Here is a 21560-nt window from a genome sequence, read left to right on the forward strand (position 1 = left end):
ACACATAAATACACATATATAAATAAACACTCATATATATACATACATAAAACCAAATATTTTTTAAGTATCAAGAATCATATGACCCATCTTGCCAATAAGAATCTTGACATTACAACTGTAATACATTTAATATTTATTTTCATTTACTGCACATCAGACTGTTACCCATTTTTTCTACATTTTGTCCCCAGAAGATCATGCATGATCATCAAATTCTTTCCCACTGAGGTACATTCCTCCAGTGGGAAATAATATTTACATAGATTATTTGAAAGAACAGTTTGAGTTTCAGAGCAAAACAAAGCAGGAAATACATGGTTCCCATAGCCACAGAGCCTATAAATGCACAGCCTCCTTCCACCGGTATCTTGAACTGAAAGAATACATTTGTTACACCAGTGAACCTGGACTGACCTTCAGTCTCCATGGTTTTGATCCTTTCACAGTGTCATATGTTTATAACCTTATAACCTGCAACTTTTTAGCGGCTGGCTTCTTTCACTTAATGACAGATCTTTAAGGTTCTTCCATGTCTTTTCATGGTTTGATAGCTTTGCCCCCTTGGAACTGAGTAATATCTGGGTGCCCAACATTTATCCATCAGCCTACTAAAGGACATCATGGCAGTTACTAAGTGTGAGCGGTTGTGAATGGAGTTCCTGTAGAGACTTCAGAGCAGTTGTTTTTCATGTATGTGGTCACTGGTATAACCATGTTGGGTAAGCGCCATAGCTCATGGTGGTCAGTTAATCCAGTAGAGATGTGTAGTTTTGTGGCAAACTAACATGCTGTTTTAAAAAGTGGCTGTGCTGTTTTTTATGCCCACAAGCAAGTTCTCTCTTTGTTAACATTTGTTATTTGCCTGACTTGTGACATTGCAGTAGGTAATCAGTGGCATCCTGTGGTTTTGTTTGTAGTTCCTTAATATGCATGGTGTTGAGCATCTTTCTATGTGACTATTTTCTACCTTCATACCTCCATTGGTGAAGTGTCTGCTCTTGTATTTAGTCTACATTATGTCAGGTCATAGAGGGTACATTTAGGTCTTAAAACATTTCTCTCTGAGATTTATTATGCATTTATTTTAAAGTGACTAAAGTAATGCCAGCTTGTCCTCACTCTACTTTATATCTACTTAGAAACTTCTCAGCCCTCTACCCCATAACAGTCATGTCTGCCTTACTATGATGATAACCATGATTCATATGTATTAATCAAAATAATTCATGTTTTAAAATAATATATATGAAATAACTCTTATGCTGTGACTGAACAAGTTTTACAAGCTTCTTCTAACCCTCACCTAACATTGATGCATTTATGGTTTTTACTTTTAAAAATACTGTACCCATGAGATTCAGTGACAAGAGACTCTCAGCCATGAAGTTTCCCTTAGTCACTGGCCAAAATGAAAGGACCCTGATACTCTTATATTCTTGGTGTGATCCTAGCCTTTAAGGGCTGAGCCATCTCTCCAGCCTGACTCTGACACTCTTACCCAGCTTAATTAGTGTTGTAGTCAGTACCTTTCTGACATGAAATGATTCCCCTCTGGATCAGGCACACGCCTGCGCTCCTGTCCTGAGCAATAGGAGACATCAACGGCTGTTATCTCCATGCCCTAGGCTCTGATGGAGCCCAGAAGAAAAAAACAGCTTGGTTGTTATTTTAGATTCAAAATCCGGAGAAGGCAGGGCTATCTCTCAAGAAAATGTATTCAGGAAGAACTTATATTTTACACAAAATAATCGTACTGTCTGCTTGCCTAATTATATTCCTACTTTGAGCTGCTGTAGTTTGCTTTTCTTTTGAAACAACCAAATCTATAAAGCTCAGTCGAAACTTTAGCTGCTGAGTTTAAGGTTAAAGACATGCCCCATGTCCAGCATAGCCATCCATCAAGGGGAACAGGCATATGTCAGGCTTTAAGGGGGTTAGTTAGTGGGTAAAGGTTGACTTGGCTCTCTGGCATGCTCAGTAATCCTTTCATATATACATTCCAGGCCCACATGCCCAGGTCTTGCACTGCACACAGTAGGCCAGGCTCTATTTCAATTAGTAATTAATACAATTCCTCTAAGACATGGCAGTAGGCCAGTCTGGTGGAAGGAGCTCTTCAGTTAGGGTTCCCAGGTGACTCTGGGACACTATGACAATTACGGAGGTGAATGAATACCGTGACATTCTCATTTTTTAAAAAATTATATGATGACAATGGTGGGGCTAAGCTTTTGGATATAAGTGGAAGGATAAGGCAATATTTGGTGCCTAACATGCCATATTTTGATATCACATCAAGAGAGTGATAGAAGCCACCTGGGCACTGCAGATCTTGTTAAAATAGAGCAAAGTCCATCTGGGTGTGGTCATTTCCTCCATGAAATGGGGAAGACTGGTTTTTCATGTAGGAGTTTTCATGAAACTGTGTTATTTGGGAGTTCTGGGTAGCAGAAATTTTCTTAGATTTTAATGCTTACTGTTTCTTTAACTGTATAACATTTATTGAAAAGGCTTACATTTGTTTGACAAAATGAATAGGAGCAGAATAAAGATTTCTTCTTTTCCATGCATTGGTGAAAGAGCAGTATAGTTAATTTCAACTTAGTCATAGAGTCTTGAAAATGATTTCCAAAATATTACAATTTTTTGGAGGTCGGCTACTGTCCACAATGGACATCAGGCAATAGATCATAACATTTCTATAACATCCTGCGTCAGACCCTGAATAATTCAAAGATACATTAGCTCTCTAATGCTTTATGTTTCAGACTTTGACTACGTGGACTCAAGTTTTTAAAATTCTCAATACTTCTTGCAGGAGGGAGTGAGTAAAGCTAGGGTAACCCTGTCCCCATTTCTTTTTAAATACATATGGTTATTTTAATTGATGCATAGTAATTGCACATATTTATGGTACAGTATGGCATTTCAGTAATGTATAATATAAATAATCATCAGATGAAAGAAACTAGTGTTGCATCAGATACAACTATTTTGTTTCTTGCTGGACCATGGCTACTTGACTTAGTCAACTACTAACTATAGCTATCTTGTAGAACATTAGATGTTATTCTTTCACCCAAATGTATCCTGTGGGAGCTGTTAGATACTTTTTCTCCATTCCTCTCTAATTTTGAGGCTACAGGGCTCAAACTACTAGCTATGATGGGCCCCAAGATGAACAGCATTGCACACCATGTTGAGAGCTTGTCTTTCTTCTGTAGGCTATCTTGGTAGGTCCTTACAATCTGGAGAACTGAATAAGGTCTGGAGTGATCTCAGCAATGGACCGGCAGCCTGAAAGAACCAGACAATTATGAGCTTGTTTCCAGGCAGGTGAGAAGGCTCAGCAGAGTGGAGTCTTTGAATACAGATCTGATGGTCTGTTTGATCCCAAGCCTCACAAAATAGCTGGAGAGAAGTGACTCCCAAGAACTGTCCTCTTACCTCCACACTGGCTCCTGGACATCCTGTCTCAGTCCCTGTCTCTGTCTCTGTCTATTTGTCTTTCTCTATCACAGAGCTCACTTCTCTTTCTCCATGGACAGGGGATGATGCAATGGAGAAAGCCTTTAACCTTTGTGCTTCCCTTGATAAAGTGTTATTTATATTGAATGTGTATTGTAATTCCGGTTGCAAGGGGAACAATCGATCTTTTAGATGTTCATAGTATATGCATAGTCACATCAAAATGTGAAAACACACACACACACAAACACACACACACACAAACACAACTTTATTTTAGGGTCAAAAACCCAATTGCACATACTAGCTGTCTTTGGCCTTAAGCTCAGTTTGAAGACGTGGTGTACTTAGGTAGAATGTGCCAGTGTATGGGGAAGAGCAGCCTCAGGGATACTGTAGCAGATGGGATGAGGACTCCACATGCCAATGCCTTCTAGGGACGGTCCTGTCAAAGGCAAGCTTCTTCATTGTCTGAAGACCTTAAGTAGGATGTAATGTGAGGGCTAGAGCTGAGCTTCCACAAGGGGATTGAAAAAGAAAAGGATGAAGGCAGAGTTAGCACGGCGGCATGGGGAGTTGTGAGCAAGGACAGACAGAGAAGCCGCAGGTAATGAAAAGGCTGAAAGGATTTACAGAGGCTGTGTATAGGTTAACTTGCTGTATGCCCCCTTCACCTGCACACACAGAACATGCATAAAACGTATTACAATAATGTTACCAGTGAGAGATTCTTTTCCTAAAACAGAAATATAGGAGAAGGCTGAATTTCACAGAAGGGGTGGAGTCTTAGGTGGCCTACAGACATTAGCTACGTTAGCACTGACAATGACCTTGAGAAAAGAACAAGGTTCCCATGGTCTGAGAACTCCCTGATCTCTTTGTAGGGCATTTTACTGTGTCTGTCCTCAGAACAACTCCCAAGCCAAGGGGCGGGGGCGGGTGTTAGTCAGCACGAGGGACATTCAGCTTCTGTCTGTAGACCTCCCACCTCAGGCTCCACACCAGATGAACAGAATACATACCTGAAAGGGCCATAGATGTGTGGAATTCTGCTTTTAAAATATTTAAAACTTGCTTAACACCGTGTTCACCCTGAGAAGCAGAAAGGGAGAGACAGAGCATTGAAAGATTACTTGGACCAATTTTTTTGGGGTGGGGTGCAAAATGTGTGTACACTCAGTGGCAGGGAGGGATAGAATCTGTGAAGTCAGAATTATGTATGAACTAAAGGAAAGGAAAGGGGGCAGGCTGAGGTGAGGTGAGGGCTGTTGAAGTCTGTGGAACTCTTCAGAGGCCTGAAGCTGAGGTGGCCTGTGACAATTTTGCAAGGACTTGAAGCAAGGTCTTCATTGGCATGGCAATGAGTGCTGGGCTCTGCATCTCAAGCTAGCAATCTCACCTTGCAGGTTAGGCCCCAAAGGATTGGCCTCCCAAGAAACACACACCTAGCCCCAAGGGCCAGTGCCTTCAACACATCACTGCCGGTTCGAACCCCGCCATCCATGTACACCTCGATTTTCCCTTTGACAGCAGCCACTACTTCAGTCAGAGCATCAATCTGAAAAAGGAATGCACATATAGCTTCAGATCTGTGTGTTTTGTTTCTTGTGGGGTCATGAGAGATGAATGTTCTCTCAAGGTAGAATAGGACCAGGAAATGTATGCAAAGGCCAAGCCCCTCCCAATTCCTTCTCTAACCTGCCTGCAGCTGAGGGAAGTCAACACCTTCCTCCTGAGGCCTGGAGATTCCTGAGGATCAGAAACTCCTGCTCACTCACCTCCAAGAGATTCCTGCTCACTGTCCCTCTATCCACTTTCCCTTTCACCTCCAGTCTAGCCTCAGACATTTTAAAACTGCCTTATGCATTGTAAGGTATGCTTGGTTCCACCTTACATATTTGTAGTATTCACTTTGGCACCAAGGAGCCCGTTGCCTCTCATTTTCCTTCTATCACCTCTGTTTCCAAGATGTCCCTGTTAGAGATGTCCTTCATGGCTTAGGCACTGAGTCTGTTTTAGCAGAATGGATGGGAGCAGTCACAGCCTGAGTATCTAGACATCTGCCTGTCTTTGAAACTGAGTGGGTGTGGTGATGCATTAAACCGTGAACGGGCAACTCATCTAAGATAGAACAGTGAGAATGTAGTGGCAACATCGTAGAAGAGAAAGTTAAGCCTTTGAAAGACAAAGAAAAAGCAGGGTTGCTTTGTCCTAATTTCTCTTTGCTCCGGGCACGGAGGACTCGACTTCACAGTTGCCTTATCTACCCCTATTCCCCATATGACACCCACAGGTCCCTGGGCCACCAAGCCTATAAGAGGAGGACAACGGGCCCTCTGCAATGAGGATGCTTGAAGAAATGGTTCTGCTGCCTTTGGTTATTATCTTTATCCTCTGAAGGGAGCTGGAGGAGAGGACTTGAAATAGAGTCCCCAGACCCTGACACTGTGGAAAGAATCCGCCAGAGTACTGCTCTTGACTGGGTCAAATTAAAACAAAACAAAGAAACAACAACAACAACAACAACAACAAAAATCCCCACTAGAATATAAATTTGCTCCTTTATGAATGTGGAGTATTCACTGGATGTATGTTGGACTTACACGAAATATCTGGAGAAAACTCACATCCAAGTATTATTTGCAATATTGTTTGATGTTGTTAAAAAGGAAATAAACATATTTATAAAATCTCTTGTTGTCATTCTCAGCTATGCAGCTGGCAATAATTTAGAAATTGAGAAGGCAAGAGTGGTGGTGCCTGTAAGCCCAACAACAGGAAACAGGGGCAAGGGAATCTGAGTTCAGGGTCAGCCTGGCCTACATAAGACTCTTTCTCAGAGGTACCAAAAATAGGACCTGTGAGATGTTTCAGCAGGTAAAGGCACTTACTGCATTCACTTGTGTACACACACACACACACACACACACACACACACACACACACACACACATGCATGCACATGCACGCATACACACATGCACACAGACACACACAAATGTAAAAAGTAAATTATAATGTAAATATATGAAATGATGGGAACATAAGTTAATTTCAGCCTAGGAGGCTGAATGATCCGTTTTCCATCGGTCAGGCCAGGACATTTTCTGATGTTCCCTGAAGATGCTGTCCAGGAGGGAGCACACAGGAAACTGACATGCAGCTTACTCATTTCCTTGAGAGATTATCTTTTTGCAAATGCAACTGTGAGTGACCTTGTTCAGCCTCAAGGATGAGCCAGAAATGTTGATAAGGTTTAAATCCGAAGCTGTGTTCTGCTCCTTAACCTTGTTTCATTGTTGGCTCATCCCTCTGCTGATGTCACTGCCCAGAGGGAGGAGTGCTCTTTCTCAAGGCTGCTCCACTGAGCGTTTGACTTCCTTGGTTGTATTAAAACTTGTTACTCACTGAAACCAATTATATGTAAAGAAATGAAAAAAAATTAAGCAGACACAAATCCCAGGACTAACAGTACATCCCTATTAACCAGCAGGTGCGGCAGATTTCTGAGCCCGACCCTGGAGTGAAGGGCTTCTTTCAGACCCGTGGTCCCTCCACTTCCTTGCTTCTTCTCCTGCTGAAGGAAGTAGGAGGCATGGCTATACCTTTCAATCCAGCATTCACTAGGAGACACGGCAGAGTGAGCCTTCTCTGCATACAGACCTGTCATTCCACTGCCTACTCTAACTAGCAAGGGCCTGGTGGAGAAGAAGTGATGGGCACCCCAGATGACTCAGTTCCCCAAGCCTCGGAATACGCAAGAGAGCAGCTTTGGAACTGCTGCTTCTAAGAACCCTTGTAAGGAATTGATCAAGGACACACTTAGGATGTTGATGTGAAGGATGGTCACTGACACATTGTTTAAAAACAATTTTGCATTGTTTTTAAATGCATTGTTAAAAAACAAAAACAGAAAACAAAAAACAAAAAACAAAAATAAAGTCAGATATAGTGGTACAGGCCTATAATTCCCACACTGAGGGAGCAGTGAAGATGAGCATCCAAAGCAAGCATGGGCAACGTGGTGCGACCTGGTCAGGATAAAATGGAAACCAAAGAAAAAGAAACAAGGTAAGAACAAGGCATGGTGGTAGAGGCACTTAATCCCCACACTTGGGAGGCAGAGGCAGGCGGATCACTGTGAATTTGAGGCCAGGACAGCAAGGGCTACGTGGAGACACTGTGTCTCAAAAGAAAAGTAGGTAAATACTGGCATGAATGCTCTGCAATAAGGGGTCAATTATATAAATTGCCCATTAATGATGCTCTTTAAAAAGTAAAGAAATATATATAGAGAAAAAGAATGTGCCTGACACATTGAACAACTGAAAAGATGGACATTATAAAATATATTAAATGTATACGTATTAAACCAAAAAATTACTTGTATTAATAAGTACCAAGAAATTAACACACCCATTGTGATGAAATTAGGGGTGATGTTTTTAAATCATTCCTTTTTGTTCATTGATATTTTTTATAAGAGGTCAAAGGAACAGAGGAGGAAAAGTGTCACTTTTGTTTGTCAAAATGAGCCAAGCATTGCTAGAACAAGCTTTGGGGATAAGAGAGCGTAAATATGCCTGTGACAACAAAATAACAACTGATTTCCACTTAAAGACTCTTTCCCCACTTCCCTTTCCTCTTTTCTTTCTCCCCAGCACCACACAGAACAGACATACATTTATGAGCTAGTGCAGGCTGCTACAGATGTTAGCCAAAGGCTCATCAGTCTACTGTGCACTAGTGCATCGGTTTCTTGCAGTTCCATTTTGAAAAACCACTTATGTTCCTCTGTGAGGTGCCACTCCTTCCCACATTGTGTCAGATAGGAAAACTAAGGTCTCTAAAATCCATGAAGACACATCAGCTTCCATCTGATCACTGCCTGGCAGAAGACAGAGTCTACAGTGTCTTTCAAACATGTCCCTTGGTCTACCTACTGTGACCCTGTAGGGAGTGGAAGAGACTCATGTAGACATAAAGTAGACCTTTATCCCCACCAACATCCCTAAGTGTAAAATAGGGCTATATCTACTTTGCAGCATCTAGACACAAAGTTTAGATGTGTTACATATACAGTTTGTGAAGATGATCTGCTGCACACGAGGCTATTACTAGTTATTAACGACCCTTAAGACCCATAGGCCACCCTTGTGGTAAGGGAGAGGGCGATGCGTATCAGATTTAGTAGGGACTTTGGTGCAGACCCGCAAGAGGCATTCAGACGCACCCCACTGAAGTCATCCTACTTACTGAAGCAGGAACCCCGTCAAGCTGCCTCCCACCATGGTTGGAAACAAAGATGCCTTGGACGTTGTGCTTCAGGGCTAATTCTGCATCCTCTTTCGTCAAAATCCCTTTGAGGATAATGGGCAATCGAGTTATTCTCTGAATCCTGGGGAGATCGTCCCAGCAGAAAGACGGACTCAGGAAAGATGTGTGCGGAGAAGGTGTGGATTTTCTCTGTAAGGAATTGGAAGGTGACTCTTACTCCTAACACTCACATCACATGATCCACACAAAAGATGAGACACATTGGGAACACCCTTATGTATAAGTTATAAAAACAAGGCAACACCACCCAATGCAGATTAAAACAACTTCCACTCCCAAAAGTTGAATGAAGTACTTATACTTTAATGACTTATTCATTAACCATCAATTAATGTCTGTGCTTCATAATTATTCTAGAATCTGGAGACACAACGACAGATAAAACAGATCTATACTTTAAAAGGATTCAGTGTTTAGTATGTGAGATGAATGAGAAAAATATCATAGGTCAGCTTGACATTTTATGTTTGAGCTATCCGTGGGCTAGTAAATCCAAAGCAGTAAGAATCTTAAAGCAGTCATTGCTCATCATCCAGCCTTGGCTCACAGTATACAGCTAATTTCCTTAAATTTTAGTGTGTCTCTTGGTTCGGGGACACCCAGAGGAATCATAGTGGCCCATCAGCTAAAAAGGCCCTCTTTTCTTAGACAGGCTACTCACTTTCAAAGCCATGAAATCTTTTTCAGTCACTAGAATTTACTGAAGGAAAGGTCCATTGTAGGCCCTAATTGAAAGAATTCCAAAAGATGTGCTGCACTGTGCTGATGTTACGTGTTCATGGCAGCAGGTGGGGGTCTCAGCTGGCTGGACTAGCAAACAGTACAATTGTGCTGTGAGCTTCCTTTCCAGAGAGTCAGTTTGTCTATGCATTCTATGCAAAACTATCACTTTGTGAATCCATAATAAAAAAGAAAATACTGTATGTGTACTTTAGTTTACTCTGCAGTTCCTGCAAAACTCTCCCCTAAGGCTCCGCTGTCTCCCAACACCAGCCCTAGCTTGAACCTCTCCGATGAGAGGTTGTGCAGCTCCAGAGGTGAGGGCATTTGGTCTTAGTGCTGGATGCCAGAAGGCTGTGAGGAGCAAAAACCAGGTCAGCCTCTTTAACTGCTACACCGTCCAGTGTCTACCACAAGGCAGGAAGGGGAACATATTTGTGGAAAGGAAAGTGGGAAGGAGGAAGGAAGCAAGGAAGGGAGGGAGGGATGGATAAATGAGGGAAGGAAGGAGGAAGGAAAACTGGATAATGGCTCTCCTTATATTAAATACTTCTGATAATTAATGGCCATTGAGCCTGACATCCTTCTCACCTCTTCAGGTGATCGGAGGTCCTTCAGCTTTATGTTTTTCTCCAAATCCAGTTGGTTTCTCATGTTCTGTCGCCTATTGCCAGGTACTGGTACATCTACAGTGATCACCAAAGCTTTGAAACCCAAAGCCACTGCCCTCTGAACCAGCTGTTTGTTGAGCTCCCAATCTGACTGCACATAGAGTTGGAACCATCTGAGGCCTCCTGGGGCAGCAGCAACAATATCTTCCAGGGCACAGCTGGCATAAGTGCTGGTGATGTAGCAGATGTTGAGCTCCTGAGCAGCTGCAAAGCAAGGGACATGACCAAGCTTGGAGCACAGAGTTCTTTTGAACAAGCCTGTGGCCATGTTGCCCATATAGAGAAAGCCTGAGCTCATTCTAGTTCCCCGGGAGAGATGGTTGGCTTCAATGGAGAGGCCTAGTGCCTGTGGTCTTTTCTTTGCAAAGTGCTCTATAAATCTTACTTTTAATAAGGAAGATTTTCTGTAGCAAGGGATGTTATTTAATCCCCAGAGCTACCATTGGGTGCCTTATACCCTTCAGGCAGGAGAGCAAACCTCCTATGAATTCCTTTGTGCAACAGAAGTGTTTGGAGACGTCATGAGCTTTGCAGTGGGAGAAGCACATCTGAAAAGGAGAAGGCTGACTCTCACGCCTCCTTTTCTGTGTGGCTCTGAGGCTTTGTCCCTTTATCTGTCAAATGGGAAAGGTTCTGATATATGTAATGGTACTGAATTACTCTTTCTCATTTCTTACTTTCTCCATCTGTGTGTCTCCCCGGAGGGGGGGGGGTCGAATCTCAGCATGAAACTACATCCATGGCCAGAGAATTTGGCCTCATCAAAAATTAATGCCAATGCTTCACATTAGCAGAAGACAGTCTGTCACTCTACCACAAGCCCAACACATCCATACTTGTGGCAATCTAGTAAGTCAGGCATTTTCACATAAGACATTGATCCAGCCATGATGGTTTGTGTCTCTATAACAATAGACTCTTCAGATTCATTGCTTCATGTGTCATGGAGTCAAAAGAAGATGTCAGAAGACTTCTGGGAATTTCACACACGTGCACACATACATACACATATACATGTATACATGCACCCATAGAAATGGGCACATGCACACTCGCACACATAAAAAAGCACACACACACATGTGGGCTCACAGACAGACAGACAGACAGACAGACAGACACACACACACACACACACACACACACACACACACACACACACACACACGACCATAGTCAGCTTGGAATCATGATGACTGACTCCAGGGAATAATTTTAGCCTCATATCTTCCCCTCCTACTGCTATTACCCATGGTCCATGGTGGCATCTGTGGAGGTGACAGGGACGGACCTCCACAGTGTTTACTGGGGAGAATGCATAACCACCAAAGAACTTTTTGTTACACAAGATGACAAGGACAATCAGGAAGATGAGAAATGGACTATGGAAAAAGCACAGCTACCTAGCCCTGTGTCAGGACTTGAGAACAACGGTTTCTTCTGGTCCTAAATGTAGACTCAAGTGTCAGCCCCATCTCCAGCCCATATGGCTGCAGAAGCCCCCTTCTCAGTGACATGCTTAGCACCTCCCCTTGAGGTTCCCGAACACCATAGTCTGATTCAGTGGGGCCAGCACCCCTCTTTGTCATCCTTTAGATTTTAGCATGTTCTTTTCTCTAGCTCCTCTTTTACTGTGCTCATTATTTTTATAGACAGTGAATATTTTTACAGGCTACACGCAATAGTACACAAAAAATGGCTTAAGCAATCCCTTTGCTACCAATCCTTACTCTGAAAGGATCGACGATCCTAGACATTTCTATAGAAGTCTTGATGCTCCCTACCATGTATCTTGATGGGTTGTGGCCTGGAGAGTTAGCTTTCTGGTGGGGTGATTCATACCTCTGGCTGTGCTCCTTTCTCCATCTGGCCAGGCAAGAGAGTGAAAGGCCGTGGGTGAGATGCAAATGGGTGTGCTGATCTCCTGCCCTTGGATTGTGGTCCTGGTGTCCACCTTTGAGACATCTCTCAGGTATCGGGGTCGAAGGCGGATTCTGCACTAGGCAATAAGATGGATTATCTTCCAGCATGGCTAAGCTTGGGCCCTAATTTACAAGCAGGTCTAAATGGACTTTGATCTTTGCGCTCTTGGTGGGATGAGTTGTCTGGTCCTGAATAAGCAGCATAGGCTCAGGAGGAGGCTAATCGCTAGGAAACTGGTATATCAACCCAGATGCTTTGGAACTGTTGAGAAACCAAAGTCTACCTTAGGTTCTGTCTTGCTCTGTTAGCGTCCTGCTTCTGTGGCTTGACACTCAGGGCTTAGATGCCTAATTTAGACTTTACCAGCAATGACTTGACAGGGGAATAAAATTTCAGACGTCCTCAGAAAAAAAGACAAGGCAATCAAAGTGTCCAGATGCTAGAAAACAATCATGTCCCACAAAGAGAACTAATTCATTTGACTTATACACTGCTTAGGGGAAAGTGGGGCAATCCACAAGTGGTATTTAAAGTGCTATTTTATGCAAACGGGAGCTTGGATATACCTATGGTTGGCTGGCATATGCTTCAGCCCTGAGTGTTCAAGTCCAGATATTGCTGAATCCATCTTCCATTGTCCCTGAACATCCTCTAATCTCATGTTCCCCAAACGTGAGTCCTTTATCCCAAGTCACATCTCTGTCCTCCAAGGCAGAGGTTTTGGGTGCTCAGGAGATCCAGATCTACTTGCGGATTTCTCCACTCTGCACCCCAGCTGGACCATCTTTGCATGGTGCAAGTTGCTGGGATGCAGACAGCTGATGACTCACGTGCCCTAGGTCTAATGTGGATTCTCTCTACGAAACCTCCCCAGCTCCTTATCCCTCATCCCACCCTAGGATAAAACCACACAGAAGCCCATCATGTTCCTATATGTACTGGGCTCACTAAATGGAGATACAGTGACTTTTTCCACCTCAAGAGGTCTCAAAGAATGCATATCAGAGAGACAGCAGCAAGGAGTAAGAGAAGACCTTTTAAAAGCTGCGATGTTGTCCTTGTGGGTGATGCCCTCATCAGCATCTCCTTCAATAAATTCCCATGAGGACTTAGACAGCTGATCTTGTGCATATGCCTTGAAGTCTGCCAAACACACCAGAGCCATTTCTGGACCTTCAAAAAACAAAAAACAGAACAAATCTCGAGAGAACGCTTTGTAATTAAGGGGAGGATAAAGGGGGTGGATGGACAGAATATAAATCGAATTAGCTGCAACATCTATATTTTGGTGTTTCTTTTTTGTTTGTTTGATTGATTTTGAAACTCAATGTTTTCACTTTCACTCCTCTACCAGAAGACTTTGATTTTCTCACAGCCACACCCAATACCTGTATTTTGGCCTTTTAAATATATCTACCCTGGCTATCTCAGCATGGCCAGGTGGCACATGCCATTAATCACAGCACTCAGGGATGCAGAGCTGGTGGTTCTCTGTGAGTTTGAGGCCAGCCTGGTCTACAAAGCAAGTCCAGGACAGCAAAGGCTACACAGAGAACTCCTGTCTCAAAGAAAAAAAATGGAAGTTTCTTGGCACTTCAGTGTCTTCATTTGACCTCCTCCATTGACCCTTTACAAGACCTGCCTCCTAACTGTCTACTTAGCTTCATGTCTCAGTCATTAGCACAACAGTGTGAAAAATCATGTCTTATATCAGTGGGAATTTCCTGGATTTCCAATATGTCTGAATTACACAAAGCTATGGACAACGTGGTGAAAGCAATTGGTTATTTTAGGTTGTTCCTTGCCTGGGTGACTGGACATGTTGTCAAAGTGTCACCACCTTCTACCATTTGTTATTTTGTCGTGAGCATGTCTTCTTCCATTTATTGTCATCAATAATCTGAATGCTGCATCTGGTACATGGTACTTCTGATATAAACAGTAGCTTACATGACCGTGTATCTTAGGGCTCACCAGTAATTCCTCCAATAGGAGCAAGGACACTGAGATCAATAGCTGCTAAGATGCTGTAGACACTCTTGTTGGTCACAACATTCAGGCCTCTTACACGAGAAGATTCTGGAAGGAAAGGATGGGAAATGCAAACTTTAAATCCCTAGCCACCTCTGGTTCAGGAGACAAGAGTGTACAAAATTACCCTGAACCTAAAAGTAGAAACTAGACTTTTAAGTTATTGGCTGAGGGAAAGGCACCAGTCTCAGAAACTCTCTCTTCAATAAGGAATGAGAAAGGAACAAAAATCCAGATGAAAATGTGTCGTCCTGAATGCCTTGCCTTGGGTAGAGATGAGGCTGAACTGTGCTGAGAGGAAATGGAGACAGGCCAAAGTCTGGGGAAGTCCCACAGAGAGGCAGCACACAATTCCTACCTTAGGGGCTAAACAGAAGTTCTGTGAGATAAAACAGAGCCTCAGGAACACGAGAGCTTTAGATGTATGTCGTGAGGAGGCATTTGGCTTCATCTCTAGAACTTTCAACTGGTAACCTTATAAGTGCCTGGACAGGAAGCTACCAAGGTGCTGACCTGATCTAACAAAGTTAAGCAACCATATTTGATTTAACTCTGCCCTACATGCCTTACTGACTGATGCATTCATAAGCCTTAGGCCAGTGAATTACTCATTTTACACCCAACTGTCCTGAAATTGTTCATTTATAATCCCATGCACTTAGGAAATCTATTACAATTCTGAGAGTGAGATTGCTGGGAAGACCCTGCTTACAAGGTTAGGACTTGGCTGTGGCTAGAGGCTTACATAACAGTAGTTCCTGATAAGAGTGATTCACTATATTTGAATTGCTTTTCACCCCCACAAAGAATATGATTTATGCTAAACATCTGCTTTACTTCTAGGAGCCAGGGCTAGGGTAAAGAGAGTGACCATATGGCCAACCCCCAGCATGAGCCTATAGACACAGGGTCTCTACCACATCTCATCTTGGCACTGGAGGACTTGATGCATTTCATGGAAGCTTGTAATTGCTTTTCTCCAGACCTTTCCCCAGTATAACTTTTCTTTTCACCTTTTCACTGAAATGGCCCATCGCCTCAACTGTGTGCTGAGTTCTTTGAATTCTCCTATAGAATCCACTGATTGCACAGGCTAGTCCCTCCTGCTGTACCCTGGCTTTAGGATAGTATGACACTGAATTACAGTGTAGATGTGTTGACTCCTTCAAGTTAGAGTTCCTCTGTGTACCTTGTCTGTCCTACAATTCCAGCAGATTTTAACTATTGCTGCCCTCCACATTAAACACCACAGCAATGTCCTTGTGAATATCCAGCACAGAAACTACACAGAGCTTGAGTCTAATCCAAGAGAAGCAACTGTGGGTTACCTGGCTACAGCACTGTGATTACAGAGTTTGAAAGCTGTTTGGAAATTCAATCATTAATCTCAACATCCTTAAATGTACCAAAGCTTTCTTGTTTTCATATAGCCTTCTAATCTCACTGGAAGCTGTTACTTTCTCTCTTCAATAGACAGAGGCATTAAAGCTAATGGGCTATTAATTTCTTTCTTTTGGATTTGGAGAGAATGAGGGTCAGAATATAGGAAACTCATGCATGATTAGAGAGTAAGTTTGTGCAGATAAAGTCATGGGAACTCTATCTCCTGTTAGCCTCTGAGACAGATGCTCTCCTCCAATTTAAGTATAAAGAGCAGAGTAGTCATGGCAGCATTTTAAATAATAGATTTTGTGTGTAATATATAAAGTGTATCTACATATGTATTTGAATTACATGTTAAATTACATGTTAAGTTTGGAAGGTTAAAGATACAATTGCCCAGTTTTCTTTTCATGACACAAGTAAAGGTCAGTAGAGTTCATTACTTGAATTAAACATCAGAGTTACAGTTGAAGAGGGTCATACTTTGCCATTCAAAGCCTTCCCCAAATTTGAGAAAGACCTTTGTCTAATGTTTTTGAATATTGCACATACTTCATACCAGAGTTGTAACCAGAAAGAGAAGGAAGAATTCCAGTCATCTTACAAGTTCTTTTGTGCCCATTTCCTGTCTCATCCATGTGCTTTGCTCTGTTCTTTGTGACTCTGATAGTCCTGCGAAACAGGCTGGGCATTGGGAAAGCCATGAGCACACAGATCACATGTGAGATGTTGTTTCAGGAACATTGTGTCCTCTAGCTTCTTCAAGCTCACTCCTTCAGGGCTCAAAAAATGGGGAGCAACAATTCAGAAATGCGTGACAAAATGAAAGCCCAAGAGCAAGGAGATTCCGGGTATCTGCTGCTTTGGTCTGATGTTCAAACTCTGCTGCCCTGCTGAGGTAAACCTGGTTTTGTTCAGGGTGATTATGATCTGAGCCACTTATTCTAGACAGCATGTTGTTTTCCCTTGGAGGTTTTACAGGTTGCATGTTGCTGTTCCTTGAGGAACTCTGGGGAATCAGAGTTTCCATTTGGTTGGAAAACTCTGGGGTCCTCAGAGGTGACCACGGTGAGAATTGCCTGACTGAAGGCTGTTTCTGTAAATCAGGATGTGTCCTTCACCATCCTTTGGCTTGATCTCTTTGAATTTAGGGCGAGATATGGAATGTCAAAGATAAGATCAAAGTCCACAACCCATGGCCAAGTATGGGAGATTATAGGACCCAAGGTCAGCTGACACTGATCCAGTCACTCTGAGTGGGAAGAATTTGTCCCAGCCACAAAGATACATGTTGCAAAAGGCAGGAGAGTCTCCACAGCCATTATTCCCAACCTTATCTCTGTTGTTGAAATCAATATATCTTTATTTGCAGATGCTATGATAGTATACATAAGTGACCCCAAAGATTTCAGCAAGAATCCCTTGCAACTGATAAACACTTTCAGAAAAGTAGTGAATACAAAATTAACTCACAGAAATAATTCGTCAACCTATATACAATGCTAAATAGACAGAGAAAGAAGTCAAGGAAAGAACAACTTTTACAATAGCCCCAATTAATGTAAAAGACCTTGGGTTATCTTTAACTAAGTTAGTAAAAGCCTTGTCTGACAAAAATTTTTAATTAAAAATATTTTTTACATTTACTTTTATATTATAACAGATGTATAAAATAAACTACATACAACAAGAATATCCACCAAACACACAGGAATTATATTAATATTACATTCATTTTGGCTATTTATTTAGCAACCTTGAAGAAAACATCTTTCTTTTCTTCTTATGTCTAAAATTCTGAATGTCAATGAATATCTATTATATCTCCTCATTATCAACTTAAAACATCACTCTACACCTAAAAACATCTTAACCCCTAAACAATTAGGCTTCATTGTAAAACTAAATTATCTGGTCTTCAACCCATCCGAGACTTGAGAAGGAATAAAATTAATATCTGAGTATACAGGAAGTGCCTGTTACCAACTTCCAAAGTTAAAAAAAAAATACAATAGAGACAGTTTTCTGCCTGAAGAGTCACCCAAAATGATAATGTTGGGCATCATCTTCAGCTTTCTGGCCCAATATATCTGATGGACATATTTGTGAGACAGGAACTATTGAGGACTTGCTTACCCTGTCTTGGCAGGGTTTGGTTGTTGACTCTGCCTGTATCCAAGCTTGTTGATTTTTAGGCAGAATTCTGTCTCTAGCTGAAATGAGGACATTTGCCCAGTGGGTGGTTTGCCACATTTAAAGCCATTTCCATAAGGAGGTTATTTTATGTTCATTATCTTTGCTGAGTTAGGCTGGGTGTTGCCAGGAGCTAACCTGTCTCAGCAGTTTATTTTTAAGATGGAGGACTAAATTCATGGTTGAGTTGTCTAGGAAAAGAGTACAGCAGGATGAGGGTCTGCATGCTTTCAAGTGCCCTGGGATAGTGGGCTTGATCCTTTAGATCCCTCAGGCAAACAGTGTCAGTCATGGCGTGGGTGATAACACCCCAGGACAGCCATACAGGGGCGGTAATTAACAGAAGGATTTGGATCAGTATCAAGGCTGTCCTCAGAGTGAGAACTAGTAAGGAGTGTCCCAGCACAGAGGCCCTTTGAGAACCACTTGACAGCAAAGGAACAGAAGCCCCAAGCAGCTCAACAGGCATGGTTTAGTCATCAGAGGCTTCCAGAACTGGTCAGTGGTTTCAGGCAGCCTAGAAGAGAGGCTGGTCAAATCTCTGGGCCATCGTGTTAAAGGCACAGGACACTTTCAGGGCCTGATGATCCCTTTTTCATTTTATAACAAGATAATAATTTCTTTTCTTTTCTTTTCTTCTTTGCTTTTACTCCCTCCCAGGAATGTCTCTTCCATGCTCATTCTGTGCCCACATGTTGCCACAGGAGTATGCTAGCTGGGGGTTTCTGCACTCCCTCTATGTTGGTGCAAGGGACTGACTCATGCATCTCAGAAGCATCTTGGAATTCCTTCCTTCCTTCTCCTTCTCTGCGGTGCCAGTGATTAAGATTGCTGTTCTCCAGAATCAACATTCAAGAGAAATTGAAGAAAGCATGCATAACATAATTTTCATACATTCCCATGTTGAATGACCACAGACATAATGACCCTGCTTTATAGCCATTTGTACTATGAGCGTGTCAGTTTTCAGACACTTTGTTCATCACTTAAGATCCATTCACTCTTTTAATATCATTTTGCTTATGGGGAAAACATGTTCTGATTTCCAAAGAAGTAACTCTCAGGTACAGTGTTGATGCCCAGAGATGTTAATTGTTTGCTTTGTGTATGATTTGGAGACAGTTGAGGAAATGGTGCACACTAATAGAATGCTTAGGAAGATTGGGGGATTTCCTGGTTCAGTTAAGCAATGGGATAATTTCATTATACATGTTGAGATCAACATGATGGTTCCTTTATAATAATGATGCACTATAACCATCTGTACAGAATGCCATGATACTGAACACACTCTGTAACTATCTCATGTCTACTAAAGTTTTGACCCTCTTTTTCATCCCCAAATGAAGATATTACTCTCCACTAATACACCCGTAAAAGAAAGATTGAAATACTTCATACCAAACCACACGTTTAGTAGCCAGTTCCAACTCCAGTTGCCTGGCTCTTAATCTCTATGAAAAGAAGAAAATATCTGTTGCCAAGAGTGGTTTAAAGAACAAAGGATGTAGCAAGTACCTTAGATATTTGAAATGTCATGGTCATATGCAGCACTTCACTTCCTCTGGCAACATCACAACTTCACCAGAAAGCACAAACAAGCAAGTACCCAAGTAAGCAAGCAAGCAAGCAAGCAAGCAAGCAAGCAATTGGTCATCCAACCAACCAACCAACCAACCAACCAACCAACCAACCAACTAACCAACTAACTCCCATCTAGTTGCTCTTTATAAATAACCTATGAGTCTAAATCATTGTCAACACCTTACAAAACATACTCCCACAAGTTACAGCATTTGATGCTCACAACATCAAGTGCATTTAAGAATTAAATTGCAGAGTTTACCAAGTGATGAATTCCTAATGCCCCTGAATCCACATGGAAGAAACACTGCATCTCCTCTGCAGCACATAGTGAACTCAGTCAATTCTCACAAATTCAAGACTCTGGGAAACATGTCCTGAATGACTCATAAGATCACTGCCTTGTCTTTATTTGCTGAGGAAGTGTATATAAACAGACAGGAGTTACACAAAATGGCTCCTCTTCATTTCTTCATAGGCTGAGGAGTGAGAAATCCAAAATGTTCCAAATTCCAAAACTGACTCCCAACAGAACACTGTTCTATTCCTGACGTCACACAGTGGCTTGTAGTCAAACCAAAGTGCATGAAATGACCTTTGGACTATGAGTGAATTATAAGTGAATTTTAGTTTTAGATTTGATGCTTATCTCCAGGGTGGCCCATAATACAACCCCCAATATTCCGCTAGCTCAGCTGTATCAGTTACTGCTCCTCTAGACTATTAACATTCCCCAGTTGTTAAAGATAGACAGGGTCATATGGTTAATCTGGCCATCGGGCTGGGTAAGGCCATGACAATGCTAGTTCCTTGGTAAGCCTTAGGACACTTCTTTTCTGCTGCTAGAGCCACCCAGATGCCCCATCTTCCCAAAGCCACAGCTATGAGATAAAGCTAGCTTGGCATTCCAAATCCTTATTTATGAAAGAGAAGCCTTGGATATCATGATTTTAAATGAACAAATATGTATTGGCACATATATAAGTAGATATCTAGACACTGTCCTAAATAGTGGGGGTTAAGTAAAAAATTAGTCTCTGCTTTCAAGACGCTTACAGTCAAAGGTAAAGATGGGACTCAGTATTTCATTCTCAGACTACTGGTATAATATAGAGATTAACGCAAGTGTTTTCCTAGGTGGAGAATCTGAAAACATGAAAAAAAATTCCATTGCCTTTCAAGGGAACTTCAGGTTATGCCCAGCATCATTTGTACAATTTTCAGTTGTTACTAAATTATGAAATCAAGCCAACGCCATCTAGCTCAGGGTTCTTGGAAGGACTGAAGGATTCTGTGAAATGCAGAATGGAAGAGAGGTTCCAGGTAAAAGCCTTGGGAGGTTTGCATTCAAGGACAATGTAGAAGAATGTGACAAGCCGCTTTCCTTCTTTTCTATTTCCTGGTTCTTCTGTGTCATTCAAGTATTGGCTATCTATATGCCAATACCATCCTGTCTTGGTTCCTCTTCTTTTCAGATTCTCACACTCATTTGGGATCTCACCACAACCTCAAGAATCCCTTTGCTGAAGGGAACTCATAGCTGCTTCCAAAGAAGCAAGCACCTCCAAATAAATGATACAAGTTCATTTAAAAAATAACAAATATTAATTGCATTGCTTGTAAGAAGGACGACTCCTTCACGATATTTTTGAGGCCAATGCTCCATGCAATGATCACATTTAAGGCCTGGAATCCTTTGGGTTTTGAGACCCTCCTGTTAAATAATTTTTCGCTAGGGACACATAAACACTTTACCATTTTCATGTTTAATGTCACTGGACTGAAGCCTTTCTTTCTTCATACTCTTTGATACTACAGATGCCTTGGGTAGTGCACAAATTCCACCCCCCATCTCTATGCTACCCTTTTTGCCAAGTTCTCACTATGCCTTCCCCACACTCACCTGCTAGTTCATCTGTTCCCTAAGGTCCTAGTCGATAGAAGATACCCCAAGACAAACCTGGCTTTAAGGTCTTCCAATAACCAGGATTAGCGGTATATAGAGGCAGCCATGCAAAGAATGCTACAGTGACTCACTGTCCAGCACTGGCATAAAGGACATTCAGAGATAAATATTAACCTTTTGGTTAAACAGTTATCAGGGAAGTAATGACTAACTAGTCCAGATCAAAGTTAGATTTAACATGAACTTGAATGTTCGTAATGTTTGTTTTCAAAACTAGTTGTCTATAAGATATAAGGATCCTGAAATTTACTATAAAATTAAACTCTGAGATAAAGTCGTTG

General features: G+C 42.0%; 1 protein-coding gene across 6 annotated transcripts; it reads right to left on the bottom strand.

Annotated features, from left to right (window-relative positions):
• Positions 1–2203: 2203 nt before the first annotated feature.
• HAO2 (hydroxyacid oxidase 2) lies at positions 2204–21348 on the bottom strand. Of its 6 annotated transcripts, XM_084757187.1 has the most exons (11): positions 21217–21348; positions 19131–19183; positions 17673–17749; positions 14097–14201; positions 13157–13295; positions 12042–12193; positions 10120–10403; positions 8728–8937; positions 4871–5029; positions 4494–4563; positions 2204–3300 (listed from the first exon to the last, which is right to left on the bottom strand). In XM_084757187.1, the coding sequence occupies exons 5-11, from the start codon at positions 13285–13287 to the stop codon at positions 3245–3247; spliced, it is 1062 nt and encodes a 353-aa protein (XP_084613313.1). In that variant the 5' UTR covers positions 13288–13295; positions 14097–14201; positions 17673–17749; positions 19131–19183; positions 21217–21348; the 3' UTR covers positions 2204–3244. The 6 variants fall into 6 exon arrangements, with proteins under 6 accessions (XP_084613313.1, XP_084613314.1, XP_084613315.1 ...); XM_084757188.1 differs by lacking the exons at positions 17673–17749; positions 19131–19183; XM_084757189.1 differs by lacking the exons at positions 17673–17749; positions 19131–19183 and having other exon boundaries at positions 21274–21329.
• Between the last annotated feature and the right edge of the window lie 212 nt (positions 21349–21560).

The sequence above is a fragment of the Acomys minous genome (genome assembly GCF_964271855.1).
Source record: "Acomys minous genome assembly, chromosome: 14".
Taxonomy (NCBI): Eukaryota; Metazoa; Chordata; class Mammalia; order Rodentia; family Muridae; genus Acomys; species Acomys minous.